General features: G+C 48.8%; 1 protein-coding gene across 4 annotated transcripts in view; it reads left to right on the top strand.

Moving 5' to 3' along the window:
• The window catches only part of smarcd3a (SWI/SNF related BAF chromatin remodeling complex subunit D3a), a 38,533-nt gene that overhangs the window by 3,416 nt on the left and 14,345 nt on the right, over positions 1-20,772 (top strand). For 2 of the 4 annotated variants that reach the window (XM_018757906.2, XM_018757905.2), the window contains exons 1-3: positions 11,694-11,816; positions 17,639-17,826; positions 19,599-19,688. In XM_018757906.2, coding sequence (XP_018613422.1) covers positions 11,739-11,816; positions 17,639-17,826; positions 19,599-19,688 — 356 coding nt within the window. In that variant the 5' untranslated portion in view covers positions 11,694-11,738. Of the gene's footprint in view, positions 1-11,693; positions 11,817-17,638; positions 17,827-19,598; positions 19,689-20,772 lie in introns of those variants that run through there. The other 2 variants (XM_018757907.2, XM_029253687.1) reach the window with 2 other exon arrangements.

Genomic DNA, 20,772 nt, shown 5'->3' with positions numbered 1-20,772 from the left:
TGAACCCTGTTTGGAATTTGTTCAAGAGAGGTTGTTGTTGCAAAGAACTGCTGTTGGCAGGTAGTTCATACCATGACAGGTTATTGCTGAGAATGGGGCTGTGCTGACCTCAACTGGAGATAACTTCTAGAGGTAGAAGGAACATTGTGAGGAACTCCTGAGCCCAGTATGTAGGCCTGCCTTTCAGTAAGCACCAGCATGAGCTTCTGAAGGATTGGAGTTCATCTTTTGGGTCACAGTTATTGCAAAAGTGAAACAATTCTGCAGTAACTGCTGGAGTAGATGAGATGCCTCTGGAAAACTGGAACTGGATTTCCTTCCAAAATGGGGACTAGAGGACGTAAGTCCATTATTGAAGGACCATTCTTCTGAGCCTCACTGGGAAAGCCTACACCAGGGTGCAGGGAAAGCAGCTTACAACCCATCGTTGTGCCTGAAATTTAGAAGGAACAATGTGGAATTGGTCTATGCTCTAAAAGAATGGAACAACTCTTCATTCCCACAAGCTTCTACATCCCCACCCTCATCTATGGTTGAGAGCTTTGAGTAGTGATTGAAAGATCAATATTGGGTGTTCAAGCAATGGCCATTATGATCCTCCACAAGGTAATAGAACTCATACTGTGTGACAGAGTGCAAAGCTTGGTGATTAAGTAGGCCTTTGGCGTGGAGATGCTGCTCCTCAAGATGAAGAGGAGCCAGTTAAGGTGGTTTGTCATTGAAGGTCCCTGGGTGCTGGGAAGTTAGGGTTAGGGTGAGGAGGAGGCCTCATGACAGACCCATAACATGGTGGAAAGGTTATGTCTCCAGTTTGGCCTGGACACACTGAGGACCCCAGGAAGTGTTGGAGGTTCATGGTCTGAACTAGGGCCTACCTTGCTTGGCCTGTTGCCATCGCAGCCGTCACCAGGATAATCGACTTGAAAACAGATGGATGGAAACATGATATTTTTGGCTGGGTGATGCTGTAAGTCCCTCAGGATTGTACATTCTGGACAAGTTTCTCCTGTCCATATGAATTTACTGCCAAACTACAGAAAATCATCTGTATCAACGTCATCTTGCAAAAATGCTACGACTCTTTTTAGCTACCAAAAAAGTGAACAATTTAAGGTGAATTGTTAAAATGTAAAGAAACATTCCTTGACTGCATATAAATAGATGGGATAAAGTTAAAATGCACTTTTTAATCTGCACCACCCGTTTGATTGTGGAGTATTTTTATTAAAGTAGATTTGTGGCTGGATTTTTTTTTTTTCCCCCCCAGTTTGGCCCATTGGAAGAAAAAACAGATTTCATGTTATTCTCAGTGCAGTAAATGTGCAGTAAAAGGAGGGCTTTGTTCGGTCGTCTTGCTTCGGATGCCTGAGCCGCCGAAAAAGACAGCAGTGCATAAAATATGCTGACCAGAGACCCCCTGCAGGCTGCTCGCATTCAGAACACGTGCAGCAGGGGATCTCCTCACTGTTTTTATTTACACACTCTCAGCTTCCGCTGCACTGTCTCCACATTCCGACAGGTGTGTGTTTTTGCTCCCTTTTTATCCAGTTAAGGGTTTTTCTCAGAGGTACAACCTCAGAGCTTCTCTTGGGAGTCCAGATCCTTTACCATACAGTACCCTACACTGTTCTGCGCTACTGTACACTACCATCGTACACTACCCTACGTGGGTTAGTGTACGACAGTGTAGTATATAGCGTAGGGCAGTGTAGGATAGTGCAGAGTAGTGGATGGTAGCATAAGGTAATGTAGGGTACTTTACGACAGCGTAGGGTAGGGTAGTGTACAGTAGTGTATGGTAGTGTACGAGACCATAGGGCAGTGTAAGGTAGTGTGCGAATTGGTACGGTAATCCCTACACTGCCTGACGTTACCCTACGCTACCATACACTACCCAACACTACTCTACGCTGCTGTACATTACCATACTCTACCCTACACTTCCCTACTCTATTCTGCACTACGGTACTGAACACTGCTGTACACTACCATACTGCACTCTACACTATGGTACGCTTCTTTACACTACCATACTCTATCCTACACTGCCTTTTGCTAACCTGGGCTAATCTGTACTACCCTGTACTACCCTACACTACCCTTCACTACCCTAGTCCCGATGCAGAGCAGGTGTGTATACACTCCTCACAGCTCAGCGGGAACACGGTATGCTAAACGGGGCCTGAGGCGCGGCGCCACGTCCTGAGGCTGTCCGGTCACGCCGCAGCTCTCCCAGCTCAGTCTTTGAAGAGGGCACAGATCTGGCGAGGATGACTGAGCACTAAAGAAACCACCTTTAACCATCTCCCCCGTGTCCTCCGCTGCACCGCACGTCTTTCATGGAACCTCCCAGGCATCAAAGCTGCCTTCCCCGCATCCCACTGGGCCATCCACAAAGCCTCTCACGCCTCACAGGCTTGTCGGTTTGTAGGCCGCGATCGACAAAGGAGGAGGGGGAGTTGAGGAGAGGAGCAGAAGGGCACTTTTGAACACAGAAGAGGCCGGTGGGGAGAAGGAAGAAGAGGCCCTCTGCAGATCAGATCAGACGAGGAAAATGTTGGAGGGCGCTGCGCGCACAGTGTTTAGTCATGTCTCATTTGCCTGGAAGCCCACCAGACCTTAAGGGAGTTGTGAAGGAATGGAACGTGGTGTTTTTTTGCCCTGTTTGAACGCCGTCTGTAACCCGGGAAGGGGTGTCTATCAAAGAGTCGCCATTTTGGCTCTTCGGCCGGTCTTTTAGGCTGCGCAGTTTCCTTCTTATCTACGAAAAGCAGTGCGTGTGTCACAGACACAAACACCGCCAGGTAGGGGATGGAGAAACAGACTCTTCCAGTGCCTGGAAAGCACTTTGTTGGGTTCGGGCTCTCATCCCGTAGGTTCATGTTTTTGGCACATTTCAGTGGCAATATAGGTTGGTGTTTTTGCAAGGCTGAGCTGCTCATTTCTGCAGCTTCTCTTTCCGAACTGATGTTTTGTATACATGTGATGAGATTCAAGCTCTTACCCAGGATTACCCACGCACTGCTGCTGCTGTTATGCGTCACGCTTGTTTTCCGGAATCCACTCCTGGCACCGTGAGTTGTTGGCGGAGGAAGGCGGCCGACTGTGAACCAGGTCCCGTTGATCGGCGGGATCAGAAGTTCATGGGCTCTCCTGTGGAAGACCTGGACCGTGATTTGTGATGCACAGTGAATTTATGTTGGAGATTCATGCTCCTAGTCTTCATCTCACATTATCCACCAGGTCATCTTCTCCAGCGACCAAACCCACCCATGACTGAGCACAGCCCAAACACTCAGGGCTCACCATCTCACGGGACTTTTCTTTCCTCTTCCAGTTGTGAAAAATATTTAAAAAATGTTTTTTTTCATTAATTACCAAGAATTACCAGGCGGTTGGTGGCACAGCTAGTATCGCTGCTGTCTCACAGCGCGTGGGTGGTGCGAAAGGACATGGGTTTGATCCCCACTCAGTCTGTGTGGAGTTTGCATGTTCTCCCCATGTCTGTGTGTGCTTCCTGTGGGTGCTCTGGTTTCCTCCCGCAGTCCAAAGACATGCTGTTCAGGTTCACCCATAGTGTGTGTGTGAGTGACAGAGAGAGTGTGTTCCACTGATGTATGGATGAGTGACCCAGTGTACGTAGTGTATAGTCTAGCAGTGTAAGTCACCTTGGTGAATAAGGTGTGTGGCCTGATAACACTACATAGAGTTCATTGGAAGTCGCTTTAGAGAAAAATGTCTGGTAAATAAATAAATGTAAATGTAAGAATTCTGTGTATTCATATCAGCAGTGAAGCTTCTTCAAAAATAGAGGGACAGCTGGTAGTGTAGTGGTTAGAGCTGTTGCCTTTGGACCCAGAGGTTTCAGGTTTGATGCCCACCTCTGGTTATAGTACCCCTGAGCAAAGTACATACAGACACATATAGACTGAAACCGCTTGTCCCAAGTGGGGACGCGGCGAACCGGAGCCTAACCCGACAACACAGGGTGCCAGGCTGGAGAGAGAGGGGACACACCCAGGACGGGACACCAGTCTGTCATAAGGCACCCCAAGCAGGACTTGAACCCCGGACCCACCAGAGAGCAGGATCTGGCCAAACCCGCTGTGCCACCATGCCCCCTCTGACCAAAGTACTTACCCTAAAATTGCTCCAGTAACATTACCTAGCAGTATAAATGGTTAAATAATTGTAGATAGACTAACACTGTAAGTCACTTAAGAGAAAAGCATCAGCTAAGTGAATAAATGTAAAATGCAGCTGCCTGAAAGTTCAGGGAGACGGTCAATCAGAGGTCCATACTCTCCTCATTTTTCATTAAAGTGTCTCAGGAATATAAATTGCACTACTGCATATAGGATGTCATCCACCCTACACACAACAGCAAAACATATGCACTTTCCCTCCATGTCAGATGACTGATGGTGGAAAGCGGAATGATCAATAGGTTGCTATTCAGGTTAATCGATGAACTACGATTAGTTTTATCGGCTGTGAACAGACATCACATACCGACACCCGGGCTTACAACACGGGAAAACGTTTCCTGTGCTATGACATAAATGGTCACTTGTGTCCTCTGAAATAAAGGTTTAAAGGAATTAACACACTCTTGATGATCTGACCACAAGAAAATGTGTAAAGATGTGTAGCAGGTTCAGTTTGTTTTTACGCAGTGCCCGTACCGATGGGTTTATCTCGAAACATCCCAAGGAAGATGACGAATGGGGCAGTTAACTGAGAAATACAGACTAGGAATGCATACGCTCCTTGTTGCTCACATAAGCATCCTTCAGAAAACGGATCTTGCGGAATATGGACGCGCATCGGGTGTTCCAGCAATAAGCGGTGAGACAACAACCATCCGCAGCTCAGATGAATTTAAAACAACCGGAAAGAGACGGAACGTATTTTTCATGTTGTCATAGTTACGTGAGACATTTTAAAAAAAATGGAGCTGAAAGGGGTGTGGGGAGGCGTGAGGGGAGACGCACCTTTGGGGTGCGCCGCGAGAATGGAAGCAGAAGAGCTGGTGGACGATGAGTTGGGATGATGCAGAAATGACGCGTGGGGGGGATGTAGTGAATCCAACAATGATTTTTTTTTTTTTTTTTTTTTTTATTTTTTAATTTTATTTTAATTCTGCGTTCAACGTGCCATGCAGATGCACCGTAGCGCTGCCAGCGTGAACCGCGAGCGCTGGTTGCGATCTGCTCCTCATTAACAAATGGCTCTCGCTTTGGCGCCGTTCTCTCTCCTCCGGCTGCGGGTTCTTTCACACTTTAATTAGCTAAGTGGATCTTTTATCGCCCTTAATTAGCCCAAAGCATGTGGGGTGACGGCGAGGTGTCCATGTGTACAAGGACGGAAACGTCACTGCTAAGTATCTGGTTAGCACTGCAGAAGAAAACCTGCTGATTAGTGAGGGGCAGTTTAATATTGGGCCAGTAGGGGGCGTGGCAGTTAGAGCCACTGCCTTGTGCATTAAAGGACACAGGTTCACATACTTTCTCCTGCTGTATTATACTTAACTGTTCAGAAAGAGCTACTCAGCTGTATAAATGGGTACCTCGTGGTAAGAAGCTTAACATTGCAAGTTGCTTTTGAGAAAAGTGCCAGCTAAATGAACAAATAGAATTTTAAAACATCATGAAATGACCATTCTGTGTATCCTTCTAGAGCATCATAACACATGACCTTACGTTTGACTTCGTTGTATTTTTGTGGTGTGTATGTATTAGGGCTTTGCTGTCTAGGAACAGGAGCAGCTGCGGAATATGCAGGGAGTGTTTAAAAAAAGAAAAAAAAAACTTGATTCTCTCCAGAGGCAAATTAAAAGTGTCAGTCTATCGCAGACTGCTTGGCTGCTTGGGAGGGGTGTGTGGATGGTGGGGTGGGGTGGGGGGGAATCCGTGTCCTCTTTCGAAAACCCGCAGCAGTCTGCTCTCCCAGCTCCCGAGAGAAACCTTCCCAGCGCCTCACTGTTCCACATTTCAGGAACAGGAAATAAATGAAACCGGTTGCCATGGTTACAGCAAACAGGAAATGCTTTCTAGGGTGCAGGCTGGAATGCTGCCACCTTCCAAAGTCTGAGGACCCGGAGGAAACTTAATCTCCTTTTGAAGGTGCTGAGGCAGCGGACTCAGAGACTGCGCCAAGGATCCCGTCTCTGAAGGAACCAGGCCAGCGGGCTCTGCGGTGAAGGTTGTGTGTTTAAATATGGGGCACATTTCTTCCCGGAGTGATGGGGTCATGCTCTGTAAGAATTACGGATTTGTATTCAGCAGACATCTTCGTCCAAAGCGAATTGCAATGATTGAAGCACTACGCTAAGCTGCTTACGAGTATCTATCCATCCCCACAGTAGAGCCATATAACACACATATATTCTCATCCTACACAAATTTAGAGTCACTAACTGATTGGAAAACACACATCTTTGGACTGTGGGAGGAAACCAGAGCACCTGAGGGAAACCCACGCAAACATGGGGAGAACACGCAAACTCCACGCAGATTTGAACCTACTGCCCAGGAACTGTGATTCACCAGTGCTGCCCGCTGCACCACTGTGCAAATTATTAGCGGTCAGTACCCAATATGTTTATAACAGATCTGCATGTAATGAAATGAACTTTGATTTGTGTCAATAAACTGTAAATTGCTGGACAGCAGTGGCAGTGTTTCTGGTCATCGGCTGTAACCAAAAGGTTGCAGGTTCACGTCTCGGCTGTTGTACTGTTGGACTAACTGATACTGCTGCAGTAAAATATGCAGCTGTGTACGTAAATGACGCAAACCCATAACCTACCGGTTACAGCTGATGACCAGAAGCGCTGTCGCTGATGTCAGAACAAAGTTCGGATGTATAAATGGGAAACGTTGCAAGAGATGCAGTTTGCTTGGAATAAAAGGATCTTCTAAGCAAACGGTAAAACACTGTAATGCATAGTTGCTTTTAACGCGCAGCCCTAATTCTCTGTGTTCATAGGGTTGCGCACCGACTCGCTCCCTGGCTGCACGTTGCCAAATTCAGAATCGCCATTGCATTTGTTAAAAATGAATAAGAACTAAAAGCTTCTGCCAGCAGTTTTTCCACAGAACGCACAGCTGGTGCTCAGGGTGGATGTGATATGATAATTATGATCATAATGAATGAGGTATCGCAGCTCATTCTTCCTGACCAGTGTCAAAATAAGTAAACATGCATGTTTATACATAGGAGGGTTAAACTGCTCTGGATTAATTATCATAAATTATAGTTAATTATGAATGTGACACCTTTGTGTAGGGTAGTTTAAAATGTGAGGTTTGTGCAATAGGTGGTTGGCATTTATTTACTTGTTTGCGCAGCTGGGTAATTTTTACTCTCATCAGCTCAGGGTAAGAAGTTTGATCGAAGGTACAAGAGCTGAGGGGTTGATGGGGTTCCAACCCGGGTCCTTGGATCGCAAAGCCACGTCACACTCCTGTTACCTGCTCTGCAGAAGTCTAATTGTTTGTGATGTGTGTTCACTTCTGAACATCACAGTGAGGGTGTTTTTTTTTTTTTTTTTTTTGTTTCCCCCTCCATGCATTATATTTTTTTCAGTTCAAGCAGCATTTTAACAGCCATGTCACATAAATATTTAGTTGCACTTGAGAGCAGCGCAGAGCGCGGACTGCCTTTTCTCTGCTGCACGGCGGCTCGAGCCCCGACGGCCAAAGACGGGGGGGTTCCCCGTGGCTCAGAGCCTCCCATCCATCACGCTGAGCGCCGAGCTTCCTCTAATGGTGAAGCAGAGCACGTGGCCTGAGTGTTCTGGGCCCGTTCGCTCCCCCAACCTCCCACCTCCCCCCCAGCACAGGAGCGTTGGGTGGTCCCGCTTTCTCCGGCCCGGAGCTGGCTCTGCGCCTGCGCTGTGGAATGTGGTCCGGGTCCCGTCCGGCCGACACCGCGCTGAAGTCTGGGCGGCTGCTGCTTTTTCGCAGATCCTAACTTCGTGCTGCTGTTGAAACTGTGATGTAAAGGTGCGGTTGCCGCCACCGGGCTTCGTTCCGCTCAACCGTCCGTGCAAGATTACAAAGCCATTATCTGGATTTTGGTCACTGCAACCGCGTCTTACCGCTCCCTGGTGGCGGTGCGGGAAATAGCAGCCTAGTGAGGCTCGAGCGCTGAGCTCGGCTTCATTTCAGATACATTTACATTTACGCTTTTCTCCAAAACGAGGCCCAGCTCAGAAAACCAAAGTATAAATTTCAGATCCACATTCTGGTTTAGAGTTAATGGCGGATGCAGATGTACGGCACAATGACCGTCCTGCCATCGCCGTTTTCCCTGACCTACACTTCACGAGGACCATAAACGTCCACCGTAATATGGACTTAATCAGAAAATGGGCCTTTGTTCTTGCCTGATGTCTGACGTGGAGGCAGAACGTTGGCTCTGTGGCTCCGGCCAGGTAATCAATCTCGGCGGTTAATTTGGGGGGGGCAGAAGAGGTCATATGGTAATATGAGCACCGCTGTCGTACGGTACGGGCCTTGCTGGCAGTGCAGTCGGCTTGACCTTTGCGTTTACTCGTCCGCTCGTTCGTTTGCTCTTTTGCTTAGTGAACACTTGTGTCCAAAACAGCTGCTGTGTTTCATGGCCCCGTCCAGCTGTACAACGGTCTCTGGGGGGGGGGGATTGCTTCATTAGTCCTACTGCGTGAAACACTTCACCGGTTGGTTCGTGTGTGGGTCACCAGCGGGGTAACTGTAAGGTAAATATCAGCCAGTTTACCTGTAGTGGATTAAAGGATGGGAGACTAATCGCCGGTCGACCAGGTTTACCAGTTCCTTTAATCCGTGTGAGGATGAACTACCGCGCGCGCGCACACACACCAGATGTCCGAACTGAGCATGCCCAGTGGCGCCCCAAACACCGCTCTGTCTGGGAGGACATACAGGCTGCGACGCTGCCCTCCTCCAAGGCCCACGGTGGGCCGCTGTACCAGGTCGAGGCCCAGCTGTCCCAGCGGCGGGCGCGAGAGGCCCCAGCTCATGGAGCGCAGCTGCCTTCCGCCGTTAATCCGCGCGAAGCCCTGATTCCCCCTCTTCCCCGCCGAGTGGGACATCACCATTTGGTGCTGCTGCCTTTAGAGCAGAAGAGCTGGGGGATCCGACTAGGGGGGTTCCGACGTGCGGCGCGTCGCCCAACCCGCCTCTCACAGCCTTTTGTTGGCGCTGCAGCTCTGTTTGTCAAGGTTACGTAGGTCAAGGACTTGTTTCTTTTTTTTTTTTTCTTCCTTTTTCCAACATTTGCTTTGGGATAAAATGTAACTACTGTTTGATCCGACTAAAATCTTCCTACCCGCAGGCATTAGCGACAGGCTAACGCTGCGCCCAGCGCCTCATTCGTTGCTGTCAGTTTCCATTTATTTCAGTGTTAATGCAGCCTAACATGGGGCTCGAGGAGAAATGGCCACGTGTTTGTTGAAATTCCAGACGAAGCATTGCTGTAGTATAGCACACTGAAACAGTGTAATCTAAGTATCATTTTGCTGGCAGCATTGATAAGGAATAAAAAAGGAGCAAGGATGGAAATTATTTAAAAATCAAGCAAAAGTCTGCTGGGTTTTTTTTTTTTCACTGATATTGTTAGTATTCATTTTCTGAATGTCAAATAGCCTTTGACCATCAATTGAACCCTGAAGCTCCTGGCCACCGTGCATAATTCGGTGCGAAAATGTCCTCAATTTGTACCGACGAGAAAATGCTAAATTTCTGAGTTAAAAAGGACACCATGTTAAGAAATAGGTACTTTGTCCAGCAAGGATTGCATTTCCTTACAAATGGAAGTGATGATGAGTGTAACATTGGCTCTGAGGTCGGTGAGTTTTGAGAGTAGTTCCACCAGTGTCCACTGGGGAGCGGTGTTTTCTCATAGCCACTTTGTACTGGTAACGCATTGTGCTCTTACCACATCCCTCAAATACTGTACTCTGCCAGTGGGGTACAACACGTCACGCTGAGCTCCTTGCTAATGGGCACTACAGTAAGGCAACCTTCTGAGATCTGAAGATGAACCTTCAGCTTACATTTTCAAGTCCTTAACCGCTCCTATACAGCCCCAGAGTCCATGGCTCATCTTGATCACGTTTTGCGTGTTTTTGCACGCTGGCCTTTTTTCCCCACCTGTTTTTGTCAGGAACTCCATCTGAGCAACGTCATCCAGACAATTAGATGACCTCGAGTTGGGGAGGTGAACCAGCATCCACCCGCCTCTCCCACACCTGACCCCCCTGGGAGGTCAGTGGTTCCGCACAATGAAGTCGAGTCGAGTCAATTGGGCAGGAAGGAGGCGCGACCGGGGGCCGCCGGCCTGTCGGGTGGCTCTTGTCTCCTCCCTGTTTCCATTGAGAGGAAGCGGACTTGGCACGTGGAGCGTAGATGGGCATAGGTGGGTGTGGGCTTTTCGGAACTGTCACAGCTTGTGTGTGTGTTCCACGGGTCGGCGAGCACGTGGGCGGCTCACGCTACACCGAGTCAAGTGAAAGTTAGTGCATTTTTTCAAATCTGTTAACGTTACTTGGGACAGGAAAGTGACGGTAAACTCGGCAGCTCTTTCAACTTTCCTTCCTTCCTTTATATTTCATATTCTGTGTAAATATATAAATGTAAGTATAGTTCACTATGTGTAATTAATGGATGTTACCAACATCATTGATGTCAATTAATTTATATAAATTATTTGACATCAATTATGTCGGTAATATAAATTATATACTACCTATAAATGGGTTGTTAACTATAATATTACCAATGATATCTTACCATTGTATTTTATGAGATGTATGTCGCTTTGGAGAAAAGCATCTGTTAAGTGAATAAATGTAAATGTAAAATAATAATAATAAGAAGAAGAAGAATTTGAACTGAGGTACTTTCCATCCAAAAAATCCATTGAGAGCATATTTTTCCTGATATTGTAACACTGTGTATGAAATTTCATGTATAAAATCATAGGCCGTATAGTTTTATAGCTGACTGACAGGAAGAGAAATGCTCTCATGTGGAAGCAGCGCGAACCTGTACTTTGGATTTTTTTGGATTTGGGGACTGATGTCGCTGCGCTGGAGCCATGGAAACGTGAGGCAGCGAGAGCGGGAAGTGTGGAAAAAAAAAAAGCTCGTCTGTCCCTTTAAGGCGGCCTCGAGCCCTTTTTGAGAATGGGTGCCGCGCGCGAGGCCCCATTCGTCGCAGCGCCGCCACGATGAGGGGCTTCGCCGCAAAGCAAACTTGTACGGCGGCGTCGGCGCGCAAGTAGCGCGCGGCGACAGCCAGTCACACCGCCGGTCCTTATCGACCAATGGAATGCAACAGCTGCTCGGGGGGTCCTGTGAGAGTGGGCCAGCTGGAACCCCCCTGTCGGACCCCCGCCCCCCCTTCTCCAGCAGCCTCGTGAAAGGCAGCTCAACTAAAAAAGTGCGAGAGGCACAGAGGAGGACTTGGCGGGGCTGCGCACTAAAAACAGAGAGAGCGAGAGCGAGAGAGAGAGTGAGAGAGAGAACGAGCGCGCAGGGGGGCGGGGGGGTCCGGCCGGAGGAAGGGACTCTTCGCCGAGCGGCAGCCTCAAGGAGACGGGGAAAGTGGAGTACCGGGGCAGGGGGGGCACGGAGACGCCGACAGGGAGAGAGAAAACAAAAGAAAGGGAGCGAGCGCGAGAAGGGGGACGGGACGGGACGGGACGGGACGGGACGGGGGGGGCGCCACTAAATGGCTACGGAGGAGACGACTGGGGGGGCGCGCAAAGCCACCAAGAGCAAACTGTTCGAGTTCCTCGTGCACGGAGTGGTGAGTACGGCACGTCGACCGCCGAGATGCCGCGCGCGCGCGCGAGAGAGAGAGAGAGAGAGAGAGAGCGAGAGACAGAGCGAGGCGGGTTGAACATGTGCGCTGACGGGTCCGCGGCGTGAAGGTTATTCGCGGATCCTTCGAAGCTTCTGCCTTTTCACTCATTGTTTGTAACGGTACTTCAAGAGAGTGAGCTGGAGGATCATGGGGGGTCAGCGGGAGTTCCCCGTTGGGGGGGGTACCTACACCCTGTGGGGGGGGGTCTGTTCTCAGCATGTGACTAGGCGGTGGAGTGTAGGAATGACAGCTGGGGTGTGCGGGGGTCAAAGGGCGGCGTCTGTCTCGCTGTGACTAGAGTTGAGAGAGGGGAGGGGACGGGGGTTGCCGTCACCGTGGGGCTGAGTTGGCACATGGCAGCCTGGTGCTGCTGGGGGTGCAGCTTTAAGGTGATCCCCGGCTCCTGATACACTCACCCTGATTGGCTAACGAGAACACAGACTCACTGATTGGACAAGCGTCGTCGTCCCCCCCCCCCACCCAGTGTGGAGACTGCGAGTCGAAAGATGCTCGTGGTGCTTTCAGCCCAGCACCTCGGGATCCTTTATGGGCGGTCTTAATCAGAACTCGAGCTCAGACCGAGCCTTGCGGGGTTTCTCCGAGACTCTCCGGAGCTTCCGAGCGGCAGCTCTGCGTTTCGGTGAGCGGGGGCCACGGCGGCACCCCCTGTGTGTCAGAGAACAGTCTGAGAACCCCACAGTGTCTCTCCTCTGTCCCTGCTCTCTTTACCATCCAGAGCTGCTCTGAGATGTTCCGGCCTTCGCAGAGTCAACATCTAGCTACAAAGCCGGTCTCTTTGTCGCTCACAGATGTTGTCATCGCGCATAACGTTCCCTGAAGGCGTGTGATGTCACTGCTCCACGCTAACATTCCCATAACACGGTGTGAGTGATGCTGTGGGTTGAGCTGCACCCCACGGCCCATCGGGTCAGCTTCCCGACCCTTAAGGCTCTGAAGTTTGGCATTCAGCACACAGAGAGCGTGTAAAAGAAAGAAGAGTCAGCGATTCGCTGGGATTAAGAATATTTTGCCTAGATATGCTAATTAGCCAGGGCAGGAACCCTGCTAAATCAAGCAACAGATTCCCTCCCAAGTCGTCGTGCCGACCTCCACGCCGCCTCCTGAGACCTTCCTGTTGCGATATCATTCAGCTCAGTTCATTTCAGCTTCATAGTCATTATGTAATGTAACAAAATTCAACTTCTGTAACTACCAGAATGGGATAGAACATACAGAATATACAGTACTAATAGCAATAGTGCTGGTATATAGAAACATATACAGAACATACAGTACTAAGATAGTATTACTGTTGATAGAAGGACAATATACAGAATATGTAGTACTAATATAGCAATAATGCTGGTATGTAGATCCATATACAGAATATATAGTATTAATGTGGTAATAGCGCTGGTACATAGAAACATACAGAATATACAGTACTATTATAGTAATGGGGCTGATAGAATGAGTTTCCTCTGTCCCTCAGAGGTGCTGAATCCCTCCCAGCATTCAAGAAGGGTCTCAGAACGCAGCATGTTAGAACCCACTTCTCCCCTAATCTCATGGTTATATACACTGGTGTTACACCACATATCACGATCACCTTTTTTTTTTTTTTTTTTCCCTGTTGGACTCTCAGTTCTGTACACAGCTACTCGTGTGCGGTGCTCTGGCAGAACATCACTGTGAACCTAAATGTTTTGTTTATGCGGTGGCGCAGTGGGCTTGGCCGAGGGCCGCTCCCTGGCGGGTCTGGGGTTCGAGTCCTACTTGGGGTGCCTTGCAACGGACTGACGTCCCATCTTGGGTGTGTCCCCTCCCCCTCCAGCCCTGCGCCCTGTGCTGCCAGGTTAGGCTCCGGTTCCCTGCAACCCTGCTCGGTATTAGCGGTTTCAGTGTGTGTGTGCGTGCGTGCGTGCGTGCGTGCGTGTATCTAAAGGTGTGGGTTGTTTACCCTGAGCTATATGTCGCTGTGGAGAAATGAATAAATTAATGTAAAAAGGAAGCCCCTTACTACAAATTGTCCTCCCTCCGATGACCTGTGATGCAGCACTGTCTGAGCGGTGCACTGTATCTCGGTGGAGAGCATCCTCGTCACCATGGCGATTTCTCACCTCTCTGACTGCATTTCGTGCACCGGTTGCTCAGCCCCGTGCCACTCCTAGAGACTCTGATCATTGTCAGCTTCCAGTCGAGGTGAAGATGTCCAATTGGTCTTAACCTTGGCAGGAATAATGACAGGAAGCCCTCAAGTGCTCTTGAGACTAATCACAATGGACCGCAAATTCAGCTGAGGATCCATTAGGGACAATATTTCTTATGTGAACAAATAGTTTGAAAGAACACGACTGCATATAAAGAGACATTAAAACCTTAAATTTGCAGTCAAGGCTCACATTTTGCTTTCAGACATTTAGAACAGGTTCACTATATGTTGTGACTTATGGACTGGTGTATGTGCAAAGGGTATGTTGAGTACATTGTGTGTGTGTGCGCGCGCGCTCGCCCCTGTGAGAATGCACCCTTTTCGCACATACATACGACGACGTTCTGCTACCAAAACCCAAAAACAAAACCAAAGGAAGTGTGCATTTGTTGTGTCAGTGGCAGTGTGTTACAAGTTTTCAGGGAAGCGGCGATTGCATTCCACCCCCTGCGTGTGACCTTGTGTGAGCTCAGCGCACTGAGAGGCCGCTGCACGAGCGATATCCACCGGCGCCCCGGCGTCCGAAAACTCGACGGGTGGAGATCGGCTGCCGCGCTCGACGGTTGAAGTGCCGGGGACGAGATCAGGCTGTGTCATCGCGATCCCGGTCTCCTCTGTCTTCACTGGGGACACGGCGAGCCCAGCTGTGGGCGTGTAACACACATGTCTCCAGTGAGCCCACTGCTGCACTTGCCCTGGGTGGGCGGGCATCCTCACGGTCTCGCTGCAGGACCTCATATTCCCATCCCTGGGTGGCATCGATTCCCGTTCCATCTTCATGCTGGATTCGGGGGAGGTCATGATGAATATGTTATAATCCCTCCATTGTTGTAAAAGCTTGGAACTGGACCCACTTGGTGTGAATAAATAGTATTATTCCAGTGGTGGAGGAGTTATATCTGCCAGCCCCATGGGGTCCGTCATCTTGGACCGCTGGACATTGGCAGTCAGCTGCTCCACATGTTGGCAGGTATGCTCAGTTTGCCATATTATTATTGTTATAGTTATATTTATATATTTTAAAATTATTATTATTTATCATTTAGTTGATTACTTAATTAAGTTTGAATACTAAGTCACTTAAATGTTCACCCATTTATATAGCTTCTTAATTTTTCCCTTATTAATTCAGGCTAAGTACCTTGATCAGTGTTACTACTGGAAGGAAGAGGTGGGATTTGAACCTGGGACTTTGGATGGGTCTTTTGACTGCAAGGCAACAGCCATATGCTGCCCACTGTCCCCTCTACCCATGTGCAATCTGTGTTAGTGGACGCTCTGCTGGGGGCTGGTCACCCTCCACAAAAGGGGAGGGGCCTTTCCCCAAAATCAGGTGGCGACTTCCTGCTCATTGGGCTCAGTGGCGACACCAGCGCAGTTTATTTTCTAAATGGAAGACAAAACACTCTTTTAAATCTTCAAACAGGCTGCCCTTTTTTTGTGCTTTGGTCATAATCATGAACCAGATGTGTGCCAGATTAGGACTGTTCAAAGGTCTTTAATTTTTAATAAGTGTCTAGTTATTAATATTTACGGTTTCCTTCTGCTAGTACGCTGTTGTAATTAGCATTACAATAATGATAGTTTGTATGTGGCACATTCTGAGTGCCGGTTAAGGACGCCACTTGATGACCTTTCATCACACGCAGGTTTGGAGGGGGGGGTTTGAGAGCTGGGGTTCGAGCGGCCTTGGCTCTCGTTCCTCCTCCTGCCAGGGAGATGGATGGTTGAGAGGGTCCCTCCTGTTTTTTGGCACGTGATGTGACAGGTAAGGACTCTCCATCCAGGCAGAGATGGCAAAGTTACCGTGACGACGGTGGGCCGAGGTATTTTTCTCCATGCCGGGGCGCGGCAACTCCGCGACCCATTTTATCGTTCGTTTTTCGGCACGTCTGTGATGGAAGAAAGGCTTTGCAAAGCGACTTGCGACTCTCGCGGGTCTTGCTCTTCGAGACGCCTTTTCCCTCAGCTGCCGTACTCCAGATCTCGCATCAGAATGTTGAATCGCCGGGTGGTGGGGGACCCTCTGTGCTAAGTTTCATGCGAGTGAATTTTTCATATGTTTTCCTGCACGTCGCTCTCAGATGGGCAGAGGAGACTTGTAGGGCAGGACAGGAGCCATCCTGCCTGGTGCAGCTGTCGTCCTTTGGTCCCGCTAGTACTGAGGCCTTTGGGTGGGCCGCGACCCCCGCCGACTGGCCCAGCGCCCGGACTCTGAATTCTTCAGCCCAGATAGGGGCGATGAAATGGGGGGGAGCCCTTGCCCTCTCAAGGTAACCCGAGTCCTGGCACTTCCCTTACATCGGGGGCTGCTGGGAACCGATGACCCTGGGGCTCTGAAGCAGCTGGCGTAGCGATGTCATCGGTGGGGGTCAGACCCGGGCGCCCAGAGTACCAAAACCACCGGTCTGTCTCAGCCGAGAAGCTACATTTAGCCATACACGCTAAAACAGTGTAATGTACCTTTTCCGTTTTTAACGTGTGCCGAGCATCTTGACTATTCAGTGGAAAAATTCTGTTATTTGAGACTATCAATTACATTTGACTTGCAGTATATTTGTCTCAAACTAGATATGATGATGTTAACTGATATAATTCTCTCACTGTGCTCTTCATCAGATTACATTGGTAATTACATTTACATTTATTCATTTAACAGTAATTGTAATTTTGATTGTACAATTGTAGTTTGTAATTGTAATTATTTAACAGTAATTGTAAGCTTGGAATAACTGTATCCTTAACATTGTAAGTCACTTGGGAGAAAAGCATCAGCTAAATGAATAAATGTAAACAGACACTTTTCCCCAAAGTGACTTACAGTGTTAAGATTCTTTGAATTATTCACCCATTTATACAGCTGGAAAATTTTACTGGAGCAGTTTAAGGTTACTGCCTTGATCGAGGGTACTGCAGCTGAGACTCGAACCTGCAACTTTTAGATCCAATGGCAGTAACCCTAACCACTACACTACCAGCTGATGACCTCACACAACACTCAAGCTATCAGTAAAAAGAGGACTGAAAAGGAGTGACAGTTGGCTGCGGTAAAATTACCCTGCTCTATAAATGGGTAAATAATTGTAAGTCACTTTGGAGAAAAGCATCCAATAAATGTAAATATAATCACTGTTGCTTTATGAGCACTCTTTGTCCTCAAAGGACTAAACATGTCCTCAGGGTAGGTCCAACTGACAGAAAAGTCCTATGCAAATATCTGTCCTCCTTCCTTTCCCATGATCCTTTTCTCTCCCATCAACAGATTTTTGCCCTGAATCCTCGTGAATATTAAACACGTGTGTCCAGTGTTTTTGCTTAGAATACCATAGAAAAACTGTGTCTAGCTGCACATATTCAGAATTGAAACAGGTGGTTTCTTCCTAACCCTTGAGTGCTGCATCTGTTGTGTCACAATCCAGCACTTCTGTGTCATGTGGCATCGGGACTGTGTGCGTCGCCCACCCGGAAGTGTGTGCGGGTCGGAGGAACCGAGCGCTCGCCGATCCATGTGATGCCCCTCGATATTTATGATGAGTCTTCTCTTTCCCTGCAGCGTCCAGGAATGCCCTCCGGAGCCAGGATGCCCCACCAGGGTGCTCCCATGGGCCCCCCTGGGCCCCCTTATGGAGGAAGCCCCACTGTGCGGCCTGGCCTTCCCAATCCAGTGATGGAGCCTAACCGGAAGCGACCAGCCACGTCCCAGCAGGTCCAGCAGCAGGCCGTCCAGAACCGGGCCAGAAAGTGAGTCTATTTGGGTTCCACCGTAGCCACCCTCCCGCCAGCCTGTAGGTTTACGGGTGTCTAGAGGAGACGTGTCCTCTTCTCTGTCTGTCTTGTATGTCCATGTGCATGTCTGCCTGCTCCCCTCATCGTTCGGTTCCATGGTTCCATAACCCAGTCTGTCTTCTCTGGCACGCGTTCCCTCCACATTCAGTATGTGCGCCTGCACCCACCTGATCACTGAGCGGGAGGAGGAACTCGTGTCCCAGGCTGATGCGCCCTTAGCGAGACGATCGATAATGCTTCCATGGGGTCAAGGTGGTCAACCCGTGCCGATCAAATGACACGTACGTTCCTGGGTCATGAAGGAGGAGTCGAGTGCAAGAAACCACATCCAGACAGAGTGGTGGTACCACACGCATTCGTGTTCATGTTTTACTGTGGGTTGTGCACATATACCTGCGTTGTAGTACGGTAAATGAGTCCCGATTCCACCCCAGCAATACTGTAACACATATTTTACCTTGTGGGATATCTGAGGACAGCTGGAAGTGTGGTGGTTAGAGCTACTGCCTTTGGATCAAAAGGTTGTGGGTTCAATCCCTATCTCTGGCTGTAGTACCCTTGAGCAAGGTACTTACCCTAAGTTGCTTCAGTGAGATTATCCAGCTGTATGAATGGGTAAATAATTGTAACCTTAACACTGTAAGTTGCTTTGGAGAAAATCATCAGCTAAATTAGTAAATGTAATCTCCACATGGCTTTCAAGTAGACGACAGTAATCGTTAGGGGTCTTGCAGGAGTTCAGCGGTGGATTATTGGAGGGAAACGAGGCAGTGGTGATGTAGCAGTCGCGGTAGATGGTCAGTGTACCGAAGCCAAACGTCACTGAGCTGTAAAACGAAGGAGATTCCTGGAAAGCAAGCTGTGTCCAGGGACAAACTGTATTTGCTTCCTTTTTATTAATTAAAGTTATTGTCTGACCCATTATCTTCAGTGTGGCGCTCAAGAGTTCCTTTCCCCCATTTCCGAGTCTGTCCTCCCACGTCTGCCTGCACCGCGTTCGCTGGTCTGTTTCCCATGTTTCTCAAAGGACATTGCACGACCATGTTTTTTTTTTTTTTTCTTCTTTTGCAGTGGTCCCTGGTCGTGCCCCCAATGATCACCGAGTTACGGCGCATTTGCGAGTGTCTGTGTGTGCGCGCGCGCGTGAGACGTCCTGTCTTTCAGCCTTTTCGGTGCCTTTGCTGGGGGCAGCGCTGCATGGCCACTTGGTCAAAGGTCACACGCGTTGGTGCGGAACCCAATTCCTTCACCCCGCATGTCGTTTAAGTCTTTTCCAATGTCTTTTGCCCTTCGTGCACCTGTTTGACCATCAGTGGACTTCCTCCCCTGCAGACCTATAGTTCTTCTCAACATTCTGCATATGTGTCTTCCCCACGTTCCTGTGGGACTCTCTGTTGTCGGCAAGTCAAAGGCGTTACGCTGTTCAGTGTTAAAGGTCGCCGGTGCATCCCGTCCCACCGCTGCCATGCGCTCGATGTTTGTCTGTGTGCCTGACGAATTTGGTGTCCTCTGTTTTTCCCGGGAAATTCTTCAAGGCATGATTCCCACAGCTGAGTGGAACCCATTAGGAGGTTTACGCACTTAACCTTCTATACGCACACATGCACTACAGACAGCCCCAACAGTTGACCTCCCATCCATTGAGTGTGTATTTTGGCCCCCTGCTTGCCTCCGTTATGTCACGTCTACCTCTAATCGGAGCTGCTTCAAATCCCGTCAACCCTCAGGAAACCAGTGGGATTCCCTGGAGCCAATGAGATCGCAACAAGGCAGATGGACATGAGAGATGCCCTATCAGATCCCACGCTTGGATCCAAGTAGGAGTTTATTCTGATGCATGTTAGTTTGATCGCGTGCTATTAATTTGGCCTGCCCATCCTCACCCCCACCACCACCCCCCCGGCCCTAGACACCAGCACCTCCCCTAGACTGTCACTGGACATTGAGAACCCACTCGCATGCGTTTTCTCCCCTCACCAGTAGGGGATGGTGGTACGTAGTGTGTGTTTCCAATTGACTCTATCATCATTTTGATTCTCTTTGTCTCGCCAGCAACATAGCTCTAATGTTACAGTCACAGTGAAATGCTGCCTATAAAATTGATAGAGACCATATAAGCTCAAAATTTTATCCAATTTCTTTACACACGTGGTTCTCAGGATAGTAAATTATGTGTGAAGTAAGTCAAGTTGACGTTTAGTATGTTGATTGAGAGATTGACCGGTTTAATAAGATGCCAAGTCATTCTGGGTTGTTTTAGTGTAAACTGGAAATAAGTACATGGAGTATTATGCTCACTCAAAGAGTCATCAGATTGGTCGCTCACGTCCCAAACATTTCCAGTGTGCTCGGGTGCATGCACTTCCAGCATGGCATGATGGGAAAAAGTGAGGATACTTTCCTGCTTGATGGCATGTTCAGCTAATCTGAATGGTCATACTGCTTAAAAATAGAAGAGATTCTCCTCAGAACGGCTCCGCATCACAGGAAGCGAAAGGTCCTCTCCGTGTTTTTAAGCCTCGAATTGTCTTGTTCATTTTCTCCTCTCCAGTCAAAAGTAGGGGACCTTGTTGGCCAGTAACCGCGTGATGACTTCTTCACGTCACACTCTCTATTATGTATACAGTTCCGGTGTGTGCAGGTCCGTGATCTTCTCTGTCCTCCGATGGTCGGTTGTGTAGGAGCCTTTTGCCGACGAGTGTCGATCATTGTCAGACAACTGTGTCACACACATTTTGATGACTTTCATATCGAGTGGGTCTTGTGCTCTTCAGCCTGTGAAGGGCTACCAGGCTGAAGGTACAGACATCACACTGGAATTAACTATTTATTTTGTCCGCTGACTCAGTTCTGAAGGATGTGAAGCTGAAACCCCGTTTGCCGAATCTTTTCTAACGATGT

Source organism: Scleropages formosus, chromosome 7 (genome assembly GCF_900964775.1).
Source record: "Scleropages formosus chromosome 7, fSclFor1.1, whole genome shotgun sequence".
NCBI classification, from domain to species: domain Eukaryota; kingdom Metazoa; phylum Chordata; class Actinopteri; order Osteoglossiformes; family Osteoglossidae; genus Scleropages; species Scleropages formosus.
Note: the sequence above shows the minus strand (reverse complement) of the source record. Positions and strands in the feature narration are given on the sequence as shown.